The sequence below is a fragment of the Lepisma saccharinum genome, chromosome 1, assembly GCF_977018435.1.
Source record: "Lepisma saccharinum chromosome 1, izLepSacc3.1, whole genome shotgun sequence".
NCBI lineage: Eukaryota > Metazoa > Arthropoda > Insecta > Zygentoma > Lepismatidae > Lepisma > Lepisma saccharinum.
Window position 1 is genome coordinate 80,629,983 of NC_139229.1, and position 20,403 is coordinate 80,650,385.

Consider the following 20,403-nt stretch of genomic DNA (forward strand, 5'->3'; position numbering starts at 1 on the left):
TGTCACCAAGGTTGTACATGGCAATAATCAAAGAGATCTTCCTTTTTTGACAGAAATAATCGACAAAGGAAAAATATAGCATCCATTACTGAGTACAAAGGTACACAATTATCCACAACGTATTTGTGAAATAGGCTAATAAAATTGAACAAAGTCGTAAAATTCTATTGATGTACATTATATTTCTTTCACGTCATGTATGTCATCAAGCACATAATTCTTGTAAACTGGAACATAACATGAAAAAGGAAGTTAATATCCTCTATTGCGACTAGAAAATAAATGTGTTCAAGACGTGACTCTTGCACTTTGAACTGCACAATTTCAGACAACGTATGAGCAATAATACGGACATATACATACAGGCCTAAATAACAATCAACATTTTTTCTTGTTAAATAAAGAAATATAATAGTTACAAGGTCGGCATTCATGTACTTAATATTACCATTCTGCTATGTTCACAAATTCTTAAATGTCGTATACTTCGCACTGGTTGAACACAGTTTTTTAATAACACGTAATTAAATGTTGTACCTCCTGCACACAAACACATAAATTTACTTGTAACTGATCAGGATACAACTATGTTTAATTTGCGACAATAATTATTATTCATACTCGGTCATTCCATGACACATCAACCGATAAAAATTATTTTTGGACCTTCAAGATTCAGATTTTTTAATTTTTTTTTTGTTTATACATTTTACCTATCAAGAGGACAAAAAGTGCCAAATTTCAGTTTTTTCGGCTCTTAGTTTCTGAGTTATTGACTTCCAAAAAAGAAGAGATCCCAAAATTTGACGACATTTTGAAATCTTTAAACAGTTGTAGATAAAAGCTATTTGACCTCAAATTGGTGTCATTCTCTTCTGCTTATGAGCTTTAATTTGAATTTGCAACATGACTGTGGTATTTGAATTTTGTAATTTTTAAGAAACTCAAAAAAAAAGTTTTTTGAAGATCTCAAAAACTCAATTTTTTATTTCCTTGAAAAAAATGTGTTTTGAAGACATAAATTGACTATTTGTGTGCAAAATTTCATAATGGGACGGAAATGGGTTCCTATGGAAATTGATTTTTTGTACTGTAACGTGTGCGAAATTTGCTAAATTCGTTGATTTCCATGTTAAAACCACAACTATATGCCGAGTGGTTGATGTTGAAGTCTTCATATGAGTCTATTTTATAATTTTTGAACTACAAATAACATGAATATACCTACAATTTATCACTTTTAATATCAGACAAGCAAATTGAAAAATGTACAAGGGGAAGTTAATAATAACAGGAATCTTATTATAAACTTAGTAGAGATTTATGCACAACGAAAATTTGTTTTTCGGCACTCAAAAAGGTTCCTTAGCAACACGCCATAAAGGAAGGTGTCGTGACGATCGAGCAGTAGCGCGTACAACATGGCCGCTACACTGTTGACTTGCACTGTAGTATAGCAACGTAGTGTTATTCGTTTTTTGTGGTCAGAGGGAGTGAAGCCTTCTGAAATCTACAGCAGAATGGAGGTTCAGTACGGATACAATTGTTTGTCAGGGGAGAGTGTATGAATGGAAAGATTTAAAGACTGAAGACTAAATGTCAGTGATGAACATCGGAGATGGGGGAGCAGTTTGAGTGGCAACTGACGCAGTGAAACAGCAGATCGATCAGTGAATTCGTTAATTTAGTACACTCTTCCCTGACTTAAACAATTGTATCCGTACTGAACCTTCATTCTGCTGTATATTTCAAAAGGTTTCACTCCCTCTGACCACAAGAAACGAATAACACTTAGTTTGTCTTCTACGGTGGAAGTCAACAGTGTAGCGGCCATGTTGTACGCACTACTGCGCAGGTGCATACTGCTCGATCGTCACGACACCTTTATGGCGTGTTGCTAAGGAATCATGTTGAGTGCCGAAACACAAATTTTCGTTATGCATAAATCTCCATGAAGTTTATAATAAGATTCCTCTTACTTACCTCCTCGTAAATTTTTCAATTTTCTTGTCTGATATTAAAAGTGATATATTTTAGGTATTTTCATATTGTGTAGTCCAAAAATTATAAAATAGACTAATATGAAGATTTCAACATCAACCACTCAGCATATAGTTGTGGTTATTTATAACATGGAAGTTAACAAATTTAGCAAACTTCGCACACATTACAATACAAGAGTTTAATTTCCATAGGAACCCATTTCCGTCCCATTATGAAATTTTGCACACAAATAGTCAATTGATGTCTTCAAAACTTTTTTTTAAAGTTTTTAAAAATTTAGAAAATTCAAATACGACACTGATGTTTCATTTCAAATTAAAGCCCATAAAAAGCAGAAGGGAATGACACTAATTTGAGCTCTCTAGGTCAAATAGTTTTTGATCTACAGCTGCTTAAAGATTTCAAAATGTCGTCGAATTTTGGGATTTTTTGTTTTTGGAAGTCAATAACTGAAAAACTAAGAGCCAAAGAAATCTGAAATTTGGCAGTTTTCGTCAACTGTACTGGTACTACCTACTGCACCAAAAGTTATCTATTTCGAGATGTCAAGGTTCAGACCCCGGTTGATTTGACATGGAATGACCCTTCTCTGAAATAAATACTTTTACCGGAACTCTATTTCGAACAACTCGCTCATTTAAATATATGTATTTCCCCAAAACACACGACTAATCCTTTGACGTCATCAGTCCTTTTAACATCACACGTTGCAGCTCGCTATACGGAGTATACACGAAGTATACGCATCTCGGAGGCCCCGGTCTGACGCTCGAACTAGGCAACGCAGCCCGGTTGACGTTGCCACACAGTGCGCAGGAACAAGCGGCTTTTGTTCCGCTCTCGTTTTGCTTTTCCCATACGTGGCATCAATTCTGCCAAGCCGCCTATTTTGATGGCCGTGCGTTTAGTGATTCCACTTCAAGGTACATAAATTAGGTAATACTTTACCTCTACTAGTCTGTTCGGAATACGATAATGACTCTGGCAACACAGCAGTTGTTACAGCACAAAACTCCTTCTCCACTTCTGTGATTTAGGGTACTTAATTTATTATTTCACATCGTCTCAAACCTGTACACAAATTTTGTCGGTCTCTTCTTGTATCCATTTATTTTATAAGACTTTACAATGTCAGAATGAGGTGTTATTTCCTAGTTCCTAGCAATAATTGTTTTATGTCGCTTTCAAGGACTTCACTCCTCATATCAATCCACGGACATGTCCTTATTCTATGCATAGTCTCGTCAAATACTCCAGATAAAAACCTCAACCTTCGCTTTATCTGAAGGCCATTAAATGTTAACCCTAGCTTACCCGTGTCGTACCAGAAACTTGCTTACTTGAGGGGGGGGGGGGCTTACAGGCCCAGGCTTTTTTAATCACTAAAATTCAAGAAACCATTTTGTTATTGAATTGCTTCTTGCTTTCTTGTTTATAGAAGTTTAGTTATTTATTAACTATAATGATTACAAAAGTTACAATCATTAATAAAAAATAATAACCAATTATTGCATAACTGTCACACCCATATTTTACCATTCGCTAAAACTCACAAAAGCCAGAATATTTTTTTTATTAATGCTGCTTTGTTTATAGAGTGGCAGTTGTACATTAATTATAATAATTGCAAAAAATGCCATCATTACCAACAAATTGTACATCCTCACTAGCACGAGTGTGTCGAATAACACGCTTTTAAAAATAGCGCCTGATAGGCCCACCTAGTGCCTTTTCGCTCCTATTTACATTACATTTATGTTTTTATGAACAAAAGTAATACAGATTATTCAGAACACCCTAGGGAACAATGTAATTTATTTTTAATTTTTTACAAAAGTTTTCAGTTGAAAAATTGAAAAAATGTAGGTGGTTGGCCTGACAGCCCCCCCCCCCCCCCCGCACCTCTCGAGTATGCTAGGGTTAATCATCCACACAGTACCAACTCTACATTGTCTTCTTCTAAAACAGAAAACTGTTCATAATATGCAATTTTAGCTAGTTTTGATCACTCGCTATAAATTAACGAAGACACGTTAACATCCTGCAAAGTTAGTTGAGTGATAATCACTGGCAAATTTGTTATTAGTGGTTCAGCATTCCCAGGTTTAACAAAATCCAAATCGCTCCAAACCGTATTTTACCTTGAAAGGATACATACGAGGAGACATCAGATAAGTGTAGCTACTAATTCAAATTTTGTTATTGTTTCATTAATGCTTTATTAGTGCAGTAATAACAATAGGAGCTGAAATAGTAATGACCTGTAAAAAATACTTGGTTTAGTAAATTCTCATCCTCAAATGTTCATAGAAATTTTTCATACATATAAGTTTAGTTTCTGATTTGACATTTTTCTTACTTGGTTATTTGCCTTCTGCAATAAATATGTAGTGAACAGTTCTGGCACAAAATAAATCAACATTATTCAGGTTTGAGTAATATAATCCTTAACGTGACCATAATACACTGAAATTAAAATCTCAACATGAAACAGCTTTGACTGTATGCAGTAACCTGGTCAACATGTGACTGATATAAATGTATCCCAAATTTTAATTTAATTTAAATTAAAGGTATATATTTCACGTTTACACAAGGTTAACTGGAACTTGATTCTTACGGTTGCGAGAAGTACTTCGCTGAAAAGTTCAAATAGAGAACACTTGTACTTTTAGGATTTGGGATAGGGTCGTACCCTTGTCTACACTTATGATCGATTTATACATTATACACGAATGATTCTGCTGGGAATCCTTTGACCCCAAGGCCTGTGATCCGGAAGACAGAACCAGCCAATGGTTGTTGTTGCAGCTCGTCGTCAGAGAGCCTTATACGGGCTGTCGTCACGTACAGCTCGTCCAATGCAGAACCTCCGAACATAACAGACGACACCTCTAACGCTGGAAGCTCTATTTGGTCAAGCAGCTCCCCTGTTGTTGGATCAACCTTTATCACCTGAAATAAAACGAGCGAAATTACCAAAGTATTACTTTATAGTTTGTCAAACTCTTGTCCGTATCCCAAGACAAAATAAGTAATTTGGTGATAATTGCACATAGATTAGCATTGTTCTAACTTAATTAGCTGTATACCGACATACATCAAACATTGTGTAACAATAGAAGACATCTTTTGCCACTTTTGTTAAGAATCATTCTGCTACTGCTTAAAAGACTAAGCATTGCCCATTCAATCTTTAATGTACCGTATGAGTAAAAGAAGGGCCATTCTTTCAAGCTGAGTAGAAACTTGATTTTATGGCATATGCTCTGTCCCGGGAATCTGGAGCAAATGAACGAAAACAAAGTCCTCTGCGCAAGTAGTGACTCAGAGGGCTCGACCAATCAACGTATGAGAAGAAGGGATTGCATGAAAAAAACGCAACTGCAGCTACGAACAGATTGCAACAGCGCGGACTGCTTCGCTCCGCCCACTCGCTTTCTCCCATTCTCTACTGTTATCCGCGACGTTGCTCAACAGACTCCTGAGACAGGCTTTACAAGCGATATTTCACTTACTTTGTAACCTCCCCAGCAAGCAATCCAAAGATTACCATTCGTATCGATAGTCATGCCGTCTGGAACACCACTGACATTGTTTGCCACGTAGTCGAACACTGTTCTTCTGTTACCTGTAACAATAAAATATGCGTTAGCTGTTCACAGGCTTAGTTATCGCTTAAATTATGAATTAAAAGGGGATCGCCTGTTTATACTACAGAGAAGAGCATTCCCCTTTTGCCATGTTCATTTTCACCGCCTCAGAGGCAATGATGTGTCTGTCTGTGTGTTTTCTAGGCGTAATCTAGACCTAGTTTACATTGGCTCATATTTTATATGGTCGATGTAGATAATGTAAACTACACTAGAATTAATTTATGATACTGTTTTTAAAGAATGTGCCATTTTTCATCGTGTTTTCGTATGAAGATGAAAGCAATCCTCTTTATAACAAAAGCTTCTAATATTCTCTTCAAGCTGACTGTTGAGAGAAGGTAAAATGTAGAAAATATGCACGTGGTAATCTTGAGACAAAAGTAGTACAGTGAACGGCAAAGATAATGGTAGGAAAATTGTCCACCGTTATTTTCATTGCTTTTTATTCCACATCCTGTGTTGTTTTAAGGAATGATATGTTGGTGCGAAACAGATATTGCCCTCTGCTTATTGACGTCTTTATCTCAATTCATTATCATATTGTTCAATACAGACCGAATGAAAATGGTGATGGACAATTCAATTCGTCTACTGTTTCTTTTGCCGTCGGGTGTACATTTTACTGATCTGGACCAGGAATTTTTCCATTGATTTCCCCGATTCTACGCGGCTCTGAGGCCCACTCAGCCTCGTATAAACGGGTACCTGTGGATTGAAGGTGGCTGGGCGTGATGCTGATCACATCATCCAAACTATGACCGAGATCAAGAATATGTGGAACTCCATAACTCCTCCTTCATGGCATGTGTGCACACGCACAGGGGTACCTTTACATTTTCTGCCAATTTTCGCTAATCCCGAAGATTGGTATGAATGACATGAAATTGATGAAGCGTCACACTCAAAGAACACCAGTGGCCAGGCCGGGATTCGAACCCGTGAACTTTGTACGAGAACATGACTGATTAAATTTCAAATATATCCTCAGGAGACAGTAATTGAAAGTAAGCTGATTTACTTCTAAAGTAACAGTAGGCATCAATTGAAAGTAAACTGATTTACTTGAACACTGGACTTCAATTGAAAGTAAGCGGATCTACTTCAAAAGTAACAGTGGACTTCAATTGAAAATAAGCTGATTTACTTCAGAAGTAACAGTGGATATCAATTGACATTAAGCTGATCTACCTCAGAAGTAAGTGGACATCGTTTGAAAGTAAGGTGCTTTACTTCAGAAGTAACAGTGCACATCAACTGAAAGTAAGTTGATTTACTTCGGAAGTAACCGTAACGGAGTTACAGTTAGGAAACAACTTTTCGAATGCAGGCTAATTTACACTTACTGATATTCCCAGTGGCGATATCGAAGTCGAAAGCATCCACCTTTTTAGTGGGGCTGTCGATGTAGTACATGAGCGTGTCTTCGCTGTTCCAGATGAGGCCGTTGGAGATGTCCACGTCTGTTATCTTGGTCGTCAAGGCCTCGTCGATGGCCAGGGTGTACAGGGAGCCTTGCTTCGGATCCACTTCGCCCTGGTCATCCTCGTATCCCATTGTACCTGCGGAGAGGAATCAGAAATGCATCCCCCGTTTGTTACTTCTTTCAATTGAAAATTATGACTTTCTCAAATTTTTGGGAGGAGCTGTAGTTCCATCAGCTCCCCCTGCGTACGCAGCAAGTACCAGTGTCGTGCAAGTTAATTTGTTGCTACCTGCAATTGCAAATAGCTACAGAAGTTATTACATCTTTATGCCTATGAGAGAAATATTAAGAACATGGTGACCGGTACAGATACATGGACTTGAGATAAAATCATAAATTGTACCACCTTTCTAAAGAACCATGTCGCTTGTAATGAAGGAGTCCCGGGTTTCGATAGTGTGGAGGCACACAGTGGTCCGGATTGCACATTAAACTCTAGGTCCAGTTCCTATTAGCCCAGCTGTGCATAAAGTGGACTCGAAACCTTAGTGGAGTCACATTGTACAGTCCTTCGGATCCCATGCTAAACTGTAGGTCCAGTCCTGATTAGCCTAACTGTGCATAAAGTGGACTTACAACAAACTCTATACAATAAAGGACTGTGTGGTATCAATCTTCATCAAATTGATTTTGCTAGAGTTTTGTTATTAGCGTCGCATATCTTCCACTTTGGCTAATCGCGACGGTGAAGAGTGATGTGATGAAATTTGTGAAGGGACACTCGCAAAGAACAACAAACATGCCCAAGAACCCAGAGTGCTTTTCATCATGGAGAGTTCCTGTATCAATTTCATCATATCATCACTTAATCATGCCATCTTCGGCTAGAAAAACGTGGCAGAAATAGGAAGTAAAATAAACCAAGGCAATCATTCAATTTTCGACTAATTGGATAATGTATAGGAAAATAACATTAAAGTATGTTTATGATCTCTAAAATTAGCCTCATTTTCACTACTAATGGCTACGCAAGATTTCTGGTACCTACGTAAACCTTACCTGCCCACAAGCGCCCACTGCGGTCCACCTTCCCATCGTTGAATCTGTTGCTGGGCTTGTCTTGGTCGACTTCCGCAATGGACTGGGTGGAAGGAGTGCTCTCGTTTCTTCCGTCCCAGGTTAGAATGGTCAAATTCCTCCCCAGACCAATCAGGAACGTCCCCTGCTGACCTGCTATCGGGATGACTGGGGTTACGGGACCACCCTCTGCAAGTGACAAGATGCAAAAAGTTACCTCCGCAAAAAAGTGAAGCTGAAATTTACAAGGTGCGGGTTAAAAACAGAGGTTCTTAATCGGCACATGCTTCATTTGAAACTGATTGCTTAGCATATCACTACTTGCAACATACACTTACATTTCACTCTAGGCTATCATGTCGACTTTGAACGTCGAAATGAGAACGGTCAGTCTTCTGATTTTCTTGCAATGGGCAAAAGGTTTTGACAAACTTTGTCCATACCATTCCTTCTGTCGCAGTAAGCAAGAGAACACAGGTTTTCTGAAACTTTTCGGGGAGTGGAAGTCATAGGTGTGCGCAAGGGGTGGGGGGGGGGGGTAAATGTCCCTCTAATCATGGACGTCCGAAGATTTTTTCCACTAAGGGGCAAGCAAGGCATATTACCCCGATAATAGTACTGCCCCTATCAAGAAACACCACTTGAATTTGAAACTATCGCATTAATGTAAATTACTGTGACTGAAATCAAATTATATGTGTGAAATATATCATTTTTAGGTTGACATTCGAATTATAAGGGGGAGGTGTGACCATCCTTGCCCCCCCTTCCAGACGTCCCATGTTCCTATATTATTATACTTTCACCTAGAAATTTAGTGTAGAAGAATCTTATCGCCGTTATTAAACTATATTATACTCTTAAAGAAAAATAAGTATTTTCAAGCCGATTAAAGTTCAAAGCAACACCAGAGGGCCAATGGATATTGCCTCTTCCCAAACTTGGACGAAAATCAATTCTAGGGCGGCAAGGGAGGAAAACATTGAAATATAAGAAAACAATACTAGTAGAATCTAGGAGTAGCAAGACAAAGGAAACTCAGGATGGAATTAGTTTTCTCGTCTTTCTTGCATTATTTCTTCCAGACTGCCAAGAGCACCTGCGGGGCACAGTGAGTCAATTGGCCCCCTCGATATCAAATTTTATAGAAATAAAAATGCATTTCGTAATGTTATTGCTCGCTTCGCTCTCATTATCTGCTTTTCTTACTGTCTTATTAAGTTCAGAGCAGCAGCTAGGGGTCGGCAGGAGTTGGCCCTGGGAGCCGACGATCTAAATGAAACAAATTGTAAAAGAAAATGCCATGGCGTCCCATGACATGTGTTGTGCCATATTAAATCAACATTGTTTTCAGATTGCAAAATTTTGGGTCTAAAAATTTTCTTCCTTGCTTCCCTCGCAATTTTCTTACTTTCTGTAATACATTGTGAATTACCAGAGAGAGAAGTTATAACTACGGAGTACTTCATTCTTCCTGCTAACAGTTTTGTGTTAGTAGGTGTAAAAAGACAGTTGAGAAAACGAAAATGGGGCTCAGCGGGGCTCGCAGTGATGCCAACTCATAGCCGTTTACGGTGTATGTTAACCTCACTGGCAGTGTTTCCAACTCGTCGTTTACGATGTATATTTTTAAAGGCCCACAGCTGTTTACGATGTATGTTAACCTGACTGGCAGTGTTGCCAACTTGTAGCTGTTTACGATGTATATTTTGAGAGCTCTTACTGTGGCGTTTTACGGTGTGTATTTTGAGACACCCTCCCCCCCCCCACGGCGTACGGTGTTACCGAGTCATGTTACCCTAACATCCGAATCAGTGTTGGCGAGTTATGTACTGTTTCACACCCTAATCTAAACTAACATCGTACTCTATTATGACCCTATCTAACCCAAGTGGATGGCATCTTACTTTTTATGACTTGAACTAAGTTACCTTGGCAACCTGTCTGCTCACGTTACCCTAGCAATCGAATCAGTGTGTTGTTGCCTACGACCCAATCTAACCTAAAATGGATGCTTCTAACCTTATTGCGATGTGGCTCGTCTCGAACTTCTTGGCTGTTTAGCAGCTGGCGAAAATCTGCATGCACACCATCCACAGCGTTGCCAACTTAGTGTTGTGGTGTTTTAACTTCCGCGTATAAAAATAACCATGCCTATGAATTTTTTCGAGTTCAGAAAGCAGACTTTCATGGAGCCCCTACCCAGACTGCTTCGCCAAGCTCGGAGAACCTGTTATCTTCCCTATTATTTACACTTAATGGCCTGCTAATCATTCACCTGAACAGCATTTGGACGAAATACGATGACCACGTTGGCAAAACTTTTTATGTCTTAAACAACAATCTAAATTTCTACAAAATTCCGATTGGCGGCAAACTTCAGATGGTCGTGAATCCGGAGAATGCGGGCGAAGTCAAGATTTCCTTCGGCAAGAACATTTATCGCATCAAGCACAATAGGATGGACATCACCACGACGTACGATGTGTCTGCCGACGATTGCCTGTATGTCGAGCTTCTGGGTGATTACGACAAACTCATCCCACTCTTCATAGAGTTGCGAATCACCTACCCTATAATAAATAAGCATAGTAGCAATGCCTAACGACATCTTCGGCCACACAAAATGCGACGACCACGGCGACGAGCTTCTCATGCTCGACGTCAGGGTCAAGAAGCTGCGGAGCGACGTTCAGTCCACGCTCAACTCCAGCCTCCAGACTGAGATAGCCAGCCTGCAGTCTCAGTGCCTGGACCAAATCCTCAAAATCGATGCCGAGCTCAAATCCCTACTGCAAAAGTATACCGACCTCGCGTCCATCGACAACCTCGGAAACTTGGAGGTGAGCGTCGGCAAGTTGGAACACGAACTCAAGGCGCGGACCAACGATGTGGAACAACTGAAACAGCGATTAATGGATCAAACGAGCAGCATCCAGACCGAACTGCAATCCATCGTTCAGAGTATCAAAACTCAGGATGATTACGCTGATTTACGCGAGCAGTTTCAATACTTAGAAATTCCCACGCTGGGAAACATCAAGATTGAACTTCAAACGGATGCCCTGAACGCCGCCATCGCCGAGGTCCAAGCCAAACTCCAAACGCTGGTAAGCTTCATAGACAACCTGACTTCGTCCGGCGAACTGAACGCCATCGCTCGCAGCGTAGCCAACATCAAACTCCAGCTCGAGACTTACGAGGATTTTGGGAAAATTCAAGGCACCGTGGCTCACATAGAGGATACCTTGGCAATCATGAAGAGCGATCTCTCGAACGTCCAGGAAACTTTGGAATCGAAATTGCCCGGCATCGCCCAAACTCTGGCCACCGTTCAACAGCAGATCTTCAAGCTGGAAAGTTTAAACACCGAATCCGAACTTTCGCATTTCCACCACTTGATAGACGACATACAGAACAAGTTGGTAACGCTGCAGCGATCGACGTCTACCCAGGATGATGTGGCACAACTTCAAGATGCCATGCGTACTGTGGCGAATGCCACCGAACTGGATGCTGTGAAAAAGGCTTTGGAGTCGCTTCAAAGTACGGTGGCCACCATGCCAACGCCGCAGGAACTGAAAGCGGTGAAGAGGGCCGTGAACCGAATACTCAAGTCTGACTACGTCAAAAACATCCAAGCCGAAATCGCGCAACTTCGGGACACTGTTGCTGCCTCGTTGTCGGTCCATCGGGATGCGGGAAGACAACTTGTGTCGCCCCAGTCGAATTTGTTCATGTTACCATTTGAAAATAGCAAGTGCAACATCTGCGTGACTCGCACAAGATTGAGAATGTTCGAGAACTAATTTATATTTCTTTAAGGCAACAAAATTGATCATTGTATAAACGGATTTGGCTTTGAAAAAATATATTAGAAAGGTATGTTATTTACAACTTTAACTATTTTATGTAAATATTGTACACATCTATTTTACATGTCGTAATTATGTAAATCTATATAAACCTGTAAATATCCACCAAGTTTTCTTGTTTTTTTGTAAATAACCGTGTAGTATATCTTACCCGATTGCCGGTATCACAAGTTTACCTTGTAGGGAGAACTGCCCGCTCTTCGGAGGCTGCAATTTGCTTGGGTTAATTCCTCAAACCTGCTGCTTCGGCTCTAGTTGCTTGCGATACCGAAAAGCAATCGTGACTAATCATGGAAGGGTTATCCGATTCGGATTTGACATAAAAATCTGCATCAGTTAAGCTAAATCCAGGATTGCCAAGGATTAAGTATTAATGTATATTGTGCATTAATGTTAATAAACTCGACTTTTGTTGGAAGAAAGTTCCATACCTTTTCATTGCTAAAAACTAAGGAAAGGTATTAAGATCCTACACCAGTGACCAGGTTAGGGTCTGTAAGATAGTTACCCTAGCAGCTATCTGAAAAGTTCGATCCTGGGTAACATAGTAATTAACGTAGACCCTAGAAGACCGAGAAGGTGCGTGTCAAACTTTGGTTGTGGACAAATTCCTGCTCGCGCCCGACTGGCTGGATTGGAAGAACAGGCACGTGTACGTTTTCTCCAAAAGTTTGGAGCAACCAAAGTATTGTCAGCTGGCGAAACTGTACGAAGGACTGGGGATAGCCACCCACATTCTCTTCTAAAGTGATGCCACTGGGCCGCTGCCTCGATACCTCTGTGGTGGTCTTTGACGACGTAATCCTGGAAAACCAGAACGAGATTCGCAACTTCTTCACCCAAGGTCGTCACAAGAGCACAGACTGCTTCTACCTTGCGCAGACCTTCTCCAAGATTCCCAAGCAGCTGCTCCGGAACAACGCTAACCTTTTGTGCCTGTTTCGTCAGGATGCCACCAACCTCAAGCACGTGCATGACGACTACGTGGGCGGAGATTTGAGCTACAACGAATTTTCGAAATTCCGTGCGTCGTTTTGGAACCGGGACGACTTTAGATTTCTGACGATGGACATGACGAGGAAACCGAACGACGGAAAATACAGAAACAAAATCAACAACTTCACGAACGTTGCAACATTACATAAACGTTGTATAAAATAACAATGGCAAAACGCAAACTCGCAGACGACAACCTGAAGCTTCGCGACTACCTGACGAAACGGTTCAAGGGGTGGAAATCTGAGAATCGTGGAATTTACGAAGAGGGAAAACATCAGGACCAACCTATCATTGGTGCCATTAGCGGACTCGGTAAAGAAATCAAAGATGTCACCGAGTAAGACAAAGACTTGATCAACGAGCTCGTGCCGCTTACTGTTCAAAATTATATCGTACCCACACATATATCCAGGATTCACACTACTCCGTTCGAACTCGCACCGCCACAGAGACGTCAGGCACTAGGCTGCACCTCGGAAGTCGCATTCGAGGGTGACGACGTGAAAATCAATTTGGGGGAGAACAGCTGTACCAGGCACGGTGGGACTGTGGGAGCTTATTACCAAAAAGCAGCCAAGAGATTACACGGATGAGGATTACCAAAGTTACACAGAAATTTTGATCATGACGGACGCCCTGTACCAAAACAACGATGCCACGCAGAATCGCGTCAAATCCAGCAGCGGCGAAAAGTGCAAGAACCTCATCAAACCAATAAGGAACCAGGTCAAAACAGGCAGCGGCGTCAAACACTACAACACCCTGCCCAAGGAGTTTGTATGTGTTGACGATGTGAGGAAGCTCCTGGACAGTTTGCTGGTCATCGCAGGCGAAGAGAATGCCGGCAATCGTAATTTCCACAACGAGAACGTGGGCATTGTGGACATGATCAGCTCCAAGCTAGCCAACTTCATCGTGAACGATAACAAAGGCATAGGATACCTCATCAAGATCATCATCACCCTGCCTCCGAAATTTTGGAACGTGGCAGAGGGTCGAGGACTCGTGAACGACATCAACAAGCTACCCTTCGAGATGCACCTGCCAGGTTACCAGTACTGTGGCCCCGGTACCAAACTCGAACAGAGAGTGGAAAGACGAGACAAGGGCGTGAATCCCTTGGACGCGGCATGCAAGGATCACGACATTGCCTACAACGCACATACCGATCTCGATGCACGTCACGATGCAGACAAAGTTGGATCATGCGGCTTTCGGGAGACTCCTCAGCAGAGACGTCTCGCTGAGTGAACTGGTTGCCGCGTTGGGTACGACTATCGCCATGAACACAAAACAGAAATTGGGGTGGGGGGCTGTAAATAAATAACACCTCCGTGAAAATGGTAACCTGTATAACCGACCTACCACTGGAACTGCTGCACAAGATTTTTGTGTACACTTTCAACGGTGGTCACAAGATGTCAAAAGGCTCGTCAAGCTGGCCAAAACTGTCCCGGTATTCCGCTTCCCGTGCGAGATGATTCTTATGGACTATCTTCGCAAAATAAGCGGAATGAGGTGTGCCGATCCCGAGACCCTCTTTAGGCTGCAGGCAAAAAATTAGACGATAGGATGGACAAGCTTCACGAGGGGAGGAAGGGGAGAAGAAAGTTTACCGACGACTAGTACGCGTCGAACACAGAGACCGATGATATTATCAGTCACCTTCTTGCGTTGTCCGAAGCGCAAACTTTCTTCCTTGCCTTCCGCGATATATAAATAACCACCATGAAACCAAAGAGTGTCGTCTACCAGGTGCCCTACGCGAACCTCAAGTCTCTCTGAGCTCTTGATGGATTGCTCACCAAGAAACAGAGGTAAAAGAAACATTCCTGCCTAGCCAAAGATCATGGAATCAAATTGCTGCTCAGCACCCCTCAGTTAAAAAGATTGCAGCGTTCGCGGAAGCAGCAGAAGACTGGATGTTTCATATTCTGGCGCAAGTTAAAGACTTATTCAAATACTGTTTAATACTGAAGTTCATCTTTGGCCAATAATATAATTTCTTACATTTACTGAAAACCTTTCTATATCCAAAATGTCCTTGCAAATCATGCACTTTATGTAAGATTTTCGGTATTAAGGAAACTGGCACAACTAATCTCCAATTATCTTCAGAAACACATTTTAAAAATAAAATGCTATCTTGGAAAGCACACTGAGTCTTAAAAGACTTGGAAAGATTTCCGTTCTCAATCTTCTGAATTAAAGGACTACAATATGCGCCACGATATTGAATCCTTCCAGAACTCCAAAGTATCTCCTTCAATAATATCCAATTTTAAGTTATTAATAAACAACTCTGATAAAGAAATATTTCCTGTAGTAGTATCGGGATATCGGCTTAATGTGTCAGCCGCTTGATTGTTTACTCCCGAAACATGGTGGATATCATAATCAAAACCTTGCAGTTTTAAACACCATCTATTTGAACGTGGATTTAAAGTTCTTGCTGACTCCAGCCAAGAAAGAGATTTATGATTTATAATTTGTGAACAAATTAATTTTAGTTCCGGCTACATAAATATAAAATTTCTCAAAGGCAAAAAGAATTGCTAAACATTCAATTTCATGTGTACTGTAAGATAACTCATTACCATGAGTAACTCGACTTGCATATTGAATAATCCTGGGATTGTCTTCTGATGTCTCTCCATTTTGCCATAAAACACCTCCAATACCTTTCTTTCAACCATCTACATTTATGTTAGAAGGTTTAAAAAAATTAGGTTGTGCTAAAGCTTCTGGAGATATAACCAAATCACGTAGCCTTTTAAAAGCTTCTACATGCACTTCCTTCCAGTTCCAGAGAATATTCGACTTTAGAAGTTCATAAAGTGAATGGGCAATTTCTGCAAATTTATTCACGAATTTTCTTCTCCAGTTGACTAAACCCAAGAATTTTCGAAGTGACCTTTTGTTATTTGGTGTTGGAAAATTTATTATAGCAGAATTCTTGCTACTATCTACCTTCATTTCATTTCCAGAAACGATGTGTCCAAGAATAGAAATTTCTTTAGAAGCAAATTTGCACTTTGAAAACTTGACATATTAACATATTTCAATTTTTGCAGAATAGCTTCCAGGTGTGTTAAATGCTCCTGCCAAGTTTTACTAAAGATCAAGAGATCGTCTAAATAGCAAACAACAAAGTTGTTGAATTCTTTCGTGAGGATTTTGTTCATCCTGTCTTGAAAAATGGTTACAGCAGATCGTTTGCTGATGGGAAGATATCGAAATAAATACTGTCTACCGCGATATGAGAAAGCAGTATAAAGATGTGATTCTGGAGTTAATGGGATCTGGAAATAGCCACACGATAAATAAATAGAAGATAAATATTTTGATCCCAAAAATCGTTGTAACGTTTCATGAATTGGTTCAATCCTAACTTGAGGACTGATGACATGCTTATTCAAATTTCTAAAATCCACCTTGTTTTGGTACAATGTGTAGAGGATTTAAATATGGGGAAGATTCTTGATATATTATAAACCAACTTTCCCATTTGGAGAGTTGTTCTTCTAAATTCTTTCTCCTAGAAATTGGTATAGGATAAGGTGCCGTGGCAATAGGTCTAACTGTATCTTATATAGTTCTACCTTGGCATGTCTTGGTTTGTCAGAAAATTGTTCGTGATAATTCCATAAGAGTGAAAATAAATCACGTTTCTGTGAATCACCGATATTTTCTATTGCAAATACTTTCTCGTGAATATCCCTCTGAGAAGGCACATTAATTTGCTTCAATATCTAACATGTACATATTTTATCCTACATGACTGGAATTCATTCTCCGTTATGTCAGTATCATGCTTCACACCAGATACAAGCTTGTCAGATTCAACACTTATCGTACCAGAATCCTTATTATTTAGTGTTGTACACACTTGCTTTCCTGATGAAGTTATTAAACTTATATTCTGATTCCTAAAATCCACAATTGCTTTGTGCCTTCGTAAGAAAATAATGTCTGCGTTAAATTCTTTTAAAATGAAAAATTCCATTGGAAAGTATTCGCTGTCGATCTGAATACTTATCGTCTTAAACCGACAATTTTGCACTTTTTATTTCCAGCAAATCCAGATAATCTAATGTCATCCACCTTGTCCAACGTAAGATTACCAATACATGATTATATCTTACACCAAACCACATAATTCATAACATTTGTTTGGCTACCACAATCTATTATACAAATGATAGGCAATTGACATATGATTCCATGTACAATTGGAACTTCTGTTAAAGGTACAGTAATATCTTCATTGTTAATAACCCAGTCAGGTTCTTCCTCAAACCATTCTAACAAAAAATTAATTTGCAAGTTACTTAATGCATTTTCATTCGAAAATTTCATACCATCACAAACATTAAGTAAATCAATCGACTCCTCCTTGTGCCTGTTGTAGGTAGTGCAGAGGGAAAGAGGCTCTTCCGACTGCTACTTTAATTTAAAGTAGACTGCCTTTCCAACTGCTGTGGCCTGGCATCATTAAATTGTAAAGACTGATTTTAAAGTTAGATTTTGAGTCAAATTAGGACTTACACCAAGATCTGTTACTATTAAAGTAACCATTCCTAGAAAATCTGTAGTTAGGCTGCCTAAAATTAAGACCATTATCTTGTCTGGATTTCTCATTCGTGATATTTCTATTATTATTACGGTAAAACCTGCCAGTATTGTAAAAAAATCTAGGAAACATCTGATTTCTATTTCGCCGGAAATTTCCAAAATTAGTAGCATTACTTGCATTGTATCTTGAACTCGTAGATTGGTTTACATTGTCTGAACTATTTCTAACAGAGGCACCATTATCCGGCAACTCCCTCATTATCAACTGTATAACATCTACATCAATCGGATTGTCCACTAAATAACAATATGTGGAATGTGTTTTTAGTGCAAATGTTTCTAAACTTCCCTGTGCATTTTAGTCGTATTTTTTATTCCTTAAAACAGCTAACTGTGATTGTAACATTTTAGGCGAAGCGAACTGTTGAATAAATTTGTTTTCAAAATCAGAAAAACAAAAGAAATATCTTTCGTGTGTTCTAAACCAATAATCTGCTCTATTTGTAAAACAATTCTGAATGCTCTGCAGTCGTTAATCAGCAGGCACTCCTATCAGATCGAACGTTGAGTTTAATTGTTCCAAGTATTATCTTGGCAGATTGCGTTTCAACTCGACCTGAGAACTTTGGTAATAAAGATAATTAATTTAACTTCAAATGTCTAACTTTCGTCATGTACAAGGGCAAAGAATCAGAATTCGGTCTTACATTACAATCTTGAAAATTTGTGCACCATTACAATTTTCTATTCCATTCACAAATGCACTATCATGAATGTTTGGTGACTCTTGATTGCCAGCAAAATATGTGCAAGGGTAAGAACGATTAAACAGTTTCCTTCTAGACTCATCGTTATCATTATGAGAATTAAATGCTCTCTGGGTATTATTCATTCTTGAAGCTGTGTTATCAGACCTGTTTGGATGAATTTGAGTATAATTAGTAGAACCGGAACACCAAGTGCAAGGATAGTTTGTGTAATTCAAATTACAATATCCTCCATAACTGCGGAAGTCCTCTGGCCTACCTAACATATTTGATGTTTCAGGAAATACGTCATTCGAGGAAACGTCAATGTTATTCTCAGTTTGTACTCTGCGTTCGTTTAAAATACAACTATGTAGATCTATTCATACAAGAGCAATTAGAATTTACGTGCGTCTTTCTAGCATTATGTAAACTAGATTGTTTGCGATTTTGCTTCCAACTTACATGTTTAAGATGCGGTTCTCTTACATAAAATGTCTTTACTTTAGTAGTATCCGTAGAGTTAATAGAACTTCCATATGAATCACTCAAACCAGAATCATTGCTTATGACCAATTCCAGAATCACGCCTTACATTTAACCTTCTCGATTGGCGATTTGCAACATTATCAATACCATGAACTTGAGAGTTCATATTAGAATATTTGTTATGAGAAGTACCTGTAACATTACAATCAGCACCACCATAATTTACATTAACTGGTTTCTGCATATTATTCTCAATGACATCAACGCGCAATGCAAGCTGTTTCAAATTATCATCGTACTGATTAACAATTTCGAAACACTGTGAAAACTTAGAATCGAGTGTTTCAACTTGCGAACAACAATCATCAAATCCACATTTGAGTTTACCTATATAGTCTTTTGCACCTTGCAAAAAACCTTCAATTTCATTTATTTGTTTCGCATGAAGATCTTGTGTACTAAGAATGTCTGATATTTTACAGTCATGATTTTGCATGCTTTCTTGCAACTTCTGGTTTAATTCTTCATTTGAACTTACACACGTTTCTGCTAAAGATTCGATTCTTATTGCTACATCAGAAGCCAACATGTCTATACGGTTATTAACCTGCTTAAAATCAAAATTCATAGATTCAATTTTAGACTGTAATTCGACATTGGAAGCTTCAATTTTGGATTTCAACTCTTCGTTGGAAGTTTCAAGCTGAGATTTTAATTCCTTGCTAGAAGATTTTAATTCCTTGCTGGAAGATTTTAATTCCTTATTGGAAGCTTCAAGCTGAGATTTCAATTCCTTATTGGAATCTTCAAGCTGAGATTTTAATTCTTTACTAGAATTAACTACCACGAACTGAATGCTCTTGATTGTTTCTAGCAGATCGTTAAAATTAGGACTAATACTCTCTTTGTAAGCTGACAATTCATATGGATTATAACTAGGTTCACAAGATTTACAAAAGTAATTCTCTACCGTAGTAGAATAAATAGACCAATGAACAACTGACAACTTAAGACAAGAAAAGTGAAACCATGAAAGACATTTATAGCACTGAACAAATCTGATGTCAGCTTTCGTGTCACCACAACATTCCACCTTGCGAGTACTGGTATCAGTCTTATCATTAGAATTAACTTCTTGACCTTGAATGTTTGTAAACGTTGCTTGATATGTGCCCTCGTATTGCACAGTCTTCTTTCTGCTACGAGATTTAGATGAACCTCTGGAAGACATTTTTAATAACGAAAAGGAAAAAACTTGCACACACTTAAATACTTGAATATCCTTCAATCCCAGACCTACTGAGATTATATTTCACATAGTCGATCCGAAGAACTACTTAACTTCAGAGTCCTGTCACACGGTCGCCACTTTTTTACGCTTGAACATTTTACATTATACTCAGTAAATCACTGTTCTACTTCACAGAAAATTATGAAATAACAATAATGTATATAGTTCAAAATCACTACACTGTTCTCTGATGAGTATACTTATTATTTGCACTAAATAAATACATTAAATTATGCACCAATTCCTATGATTCGAACTATATGCAAAA

At 39.1% G+C, this 20,403-nt stretch overlaps 2 protein-coding genes across 2 annotated transcripts in view; one reads left to right on the plus strand and one right to left on the minus strand.

Moving 5' to 3' along the window:
- LOC145996898 (regucalcin-like) overlaps positions 1 to 20,403 on the plus strand; it is a 113,105-nt gene that overhangs the window by 42,975 nt on the left and 49,727 nt on the right. The gene's annotated exons all lie outside the window — the stretch shown is intronic.
- On the minus strand, positions 4,069 to 10,981 carry LOC145979434 (regucalcin-like). The gene is made up of 5 exons (XM_083112330.1): positions 10,954 to 10,981; positions 8,143 to 8,349; positions 7,004 to 7,219; positions 5,523 to 5,635; positions 4,069 to 4,959 (listed from the first exon to the last, which is right to left on the minus strand). The coding sequence occupies exons 1-5, from the start codon at positions 10,979 to 10,981 to the stop codon at positions 4,723 to 4,725; spliced, it is 801 nt and encodes a 266-aa protein (XP_082968456.1). The 3' UTR covers positions 4,069 to 4,722.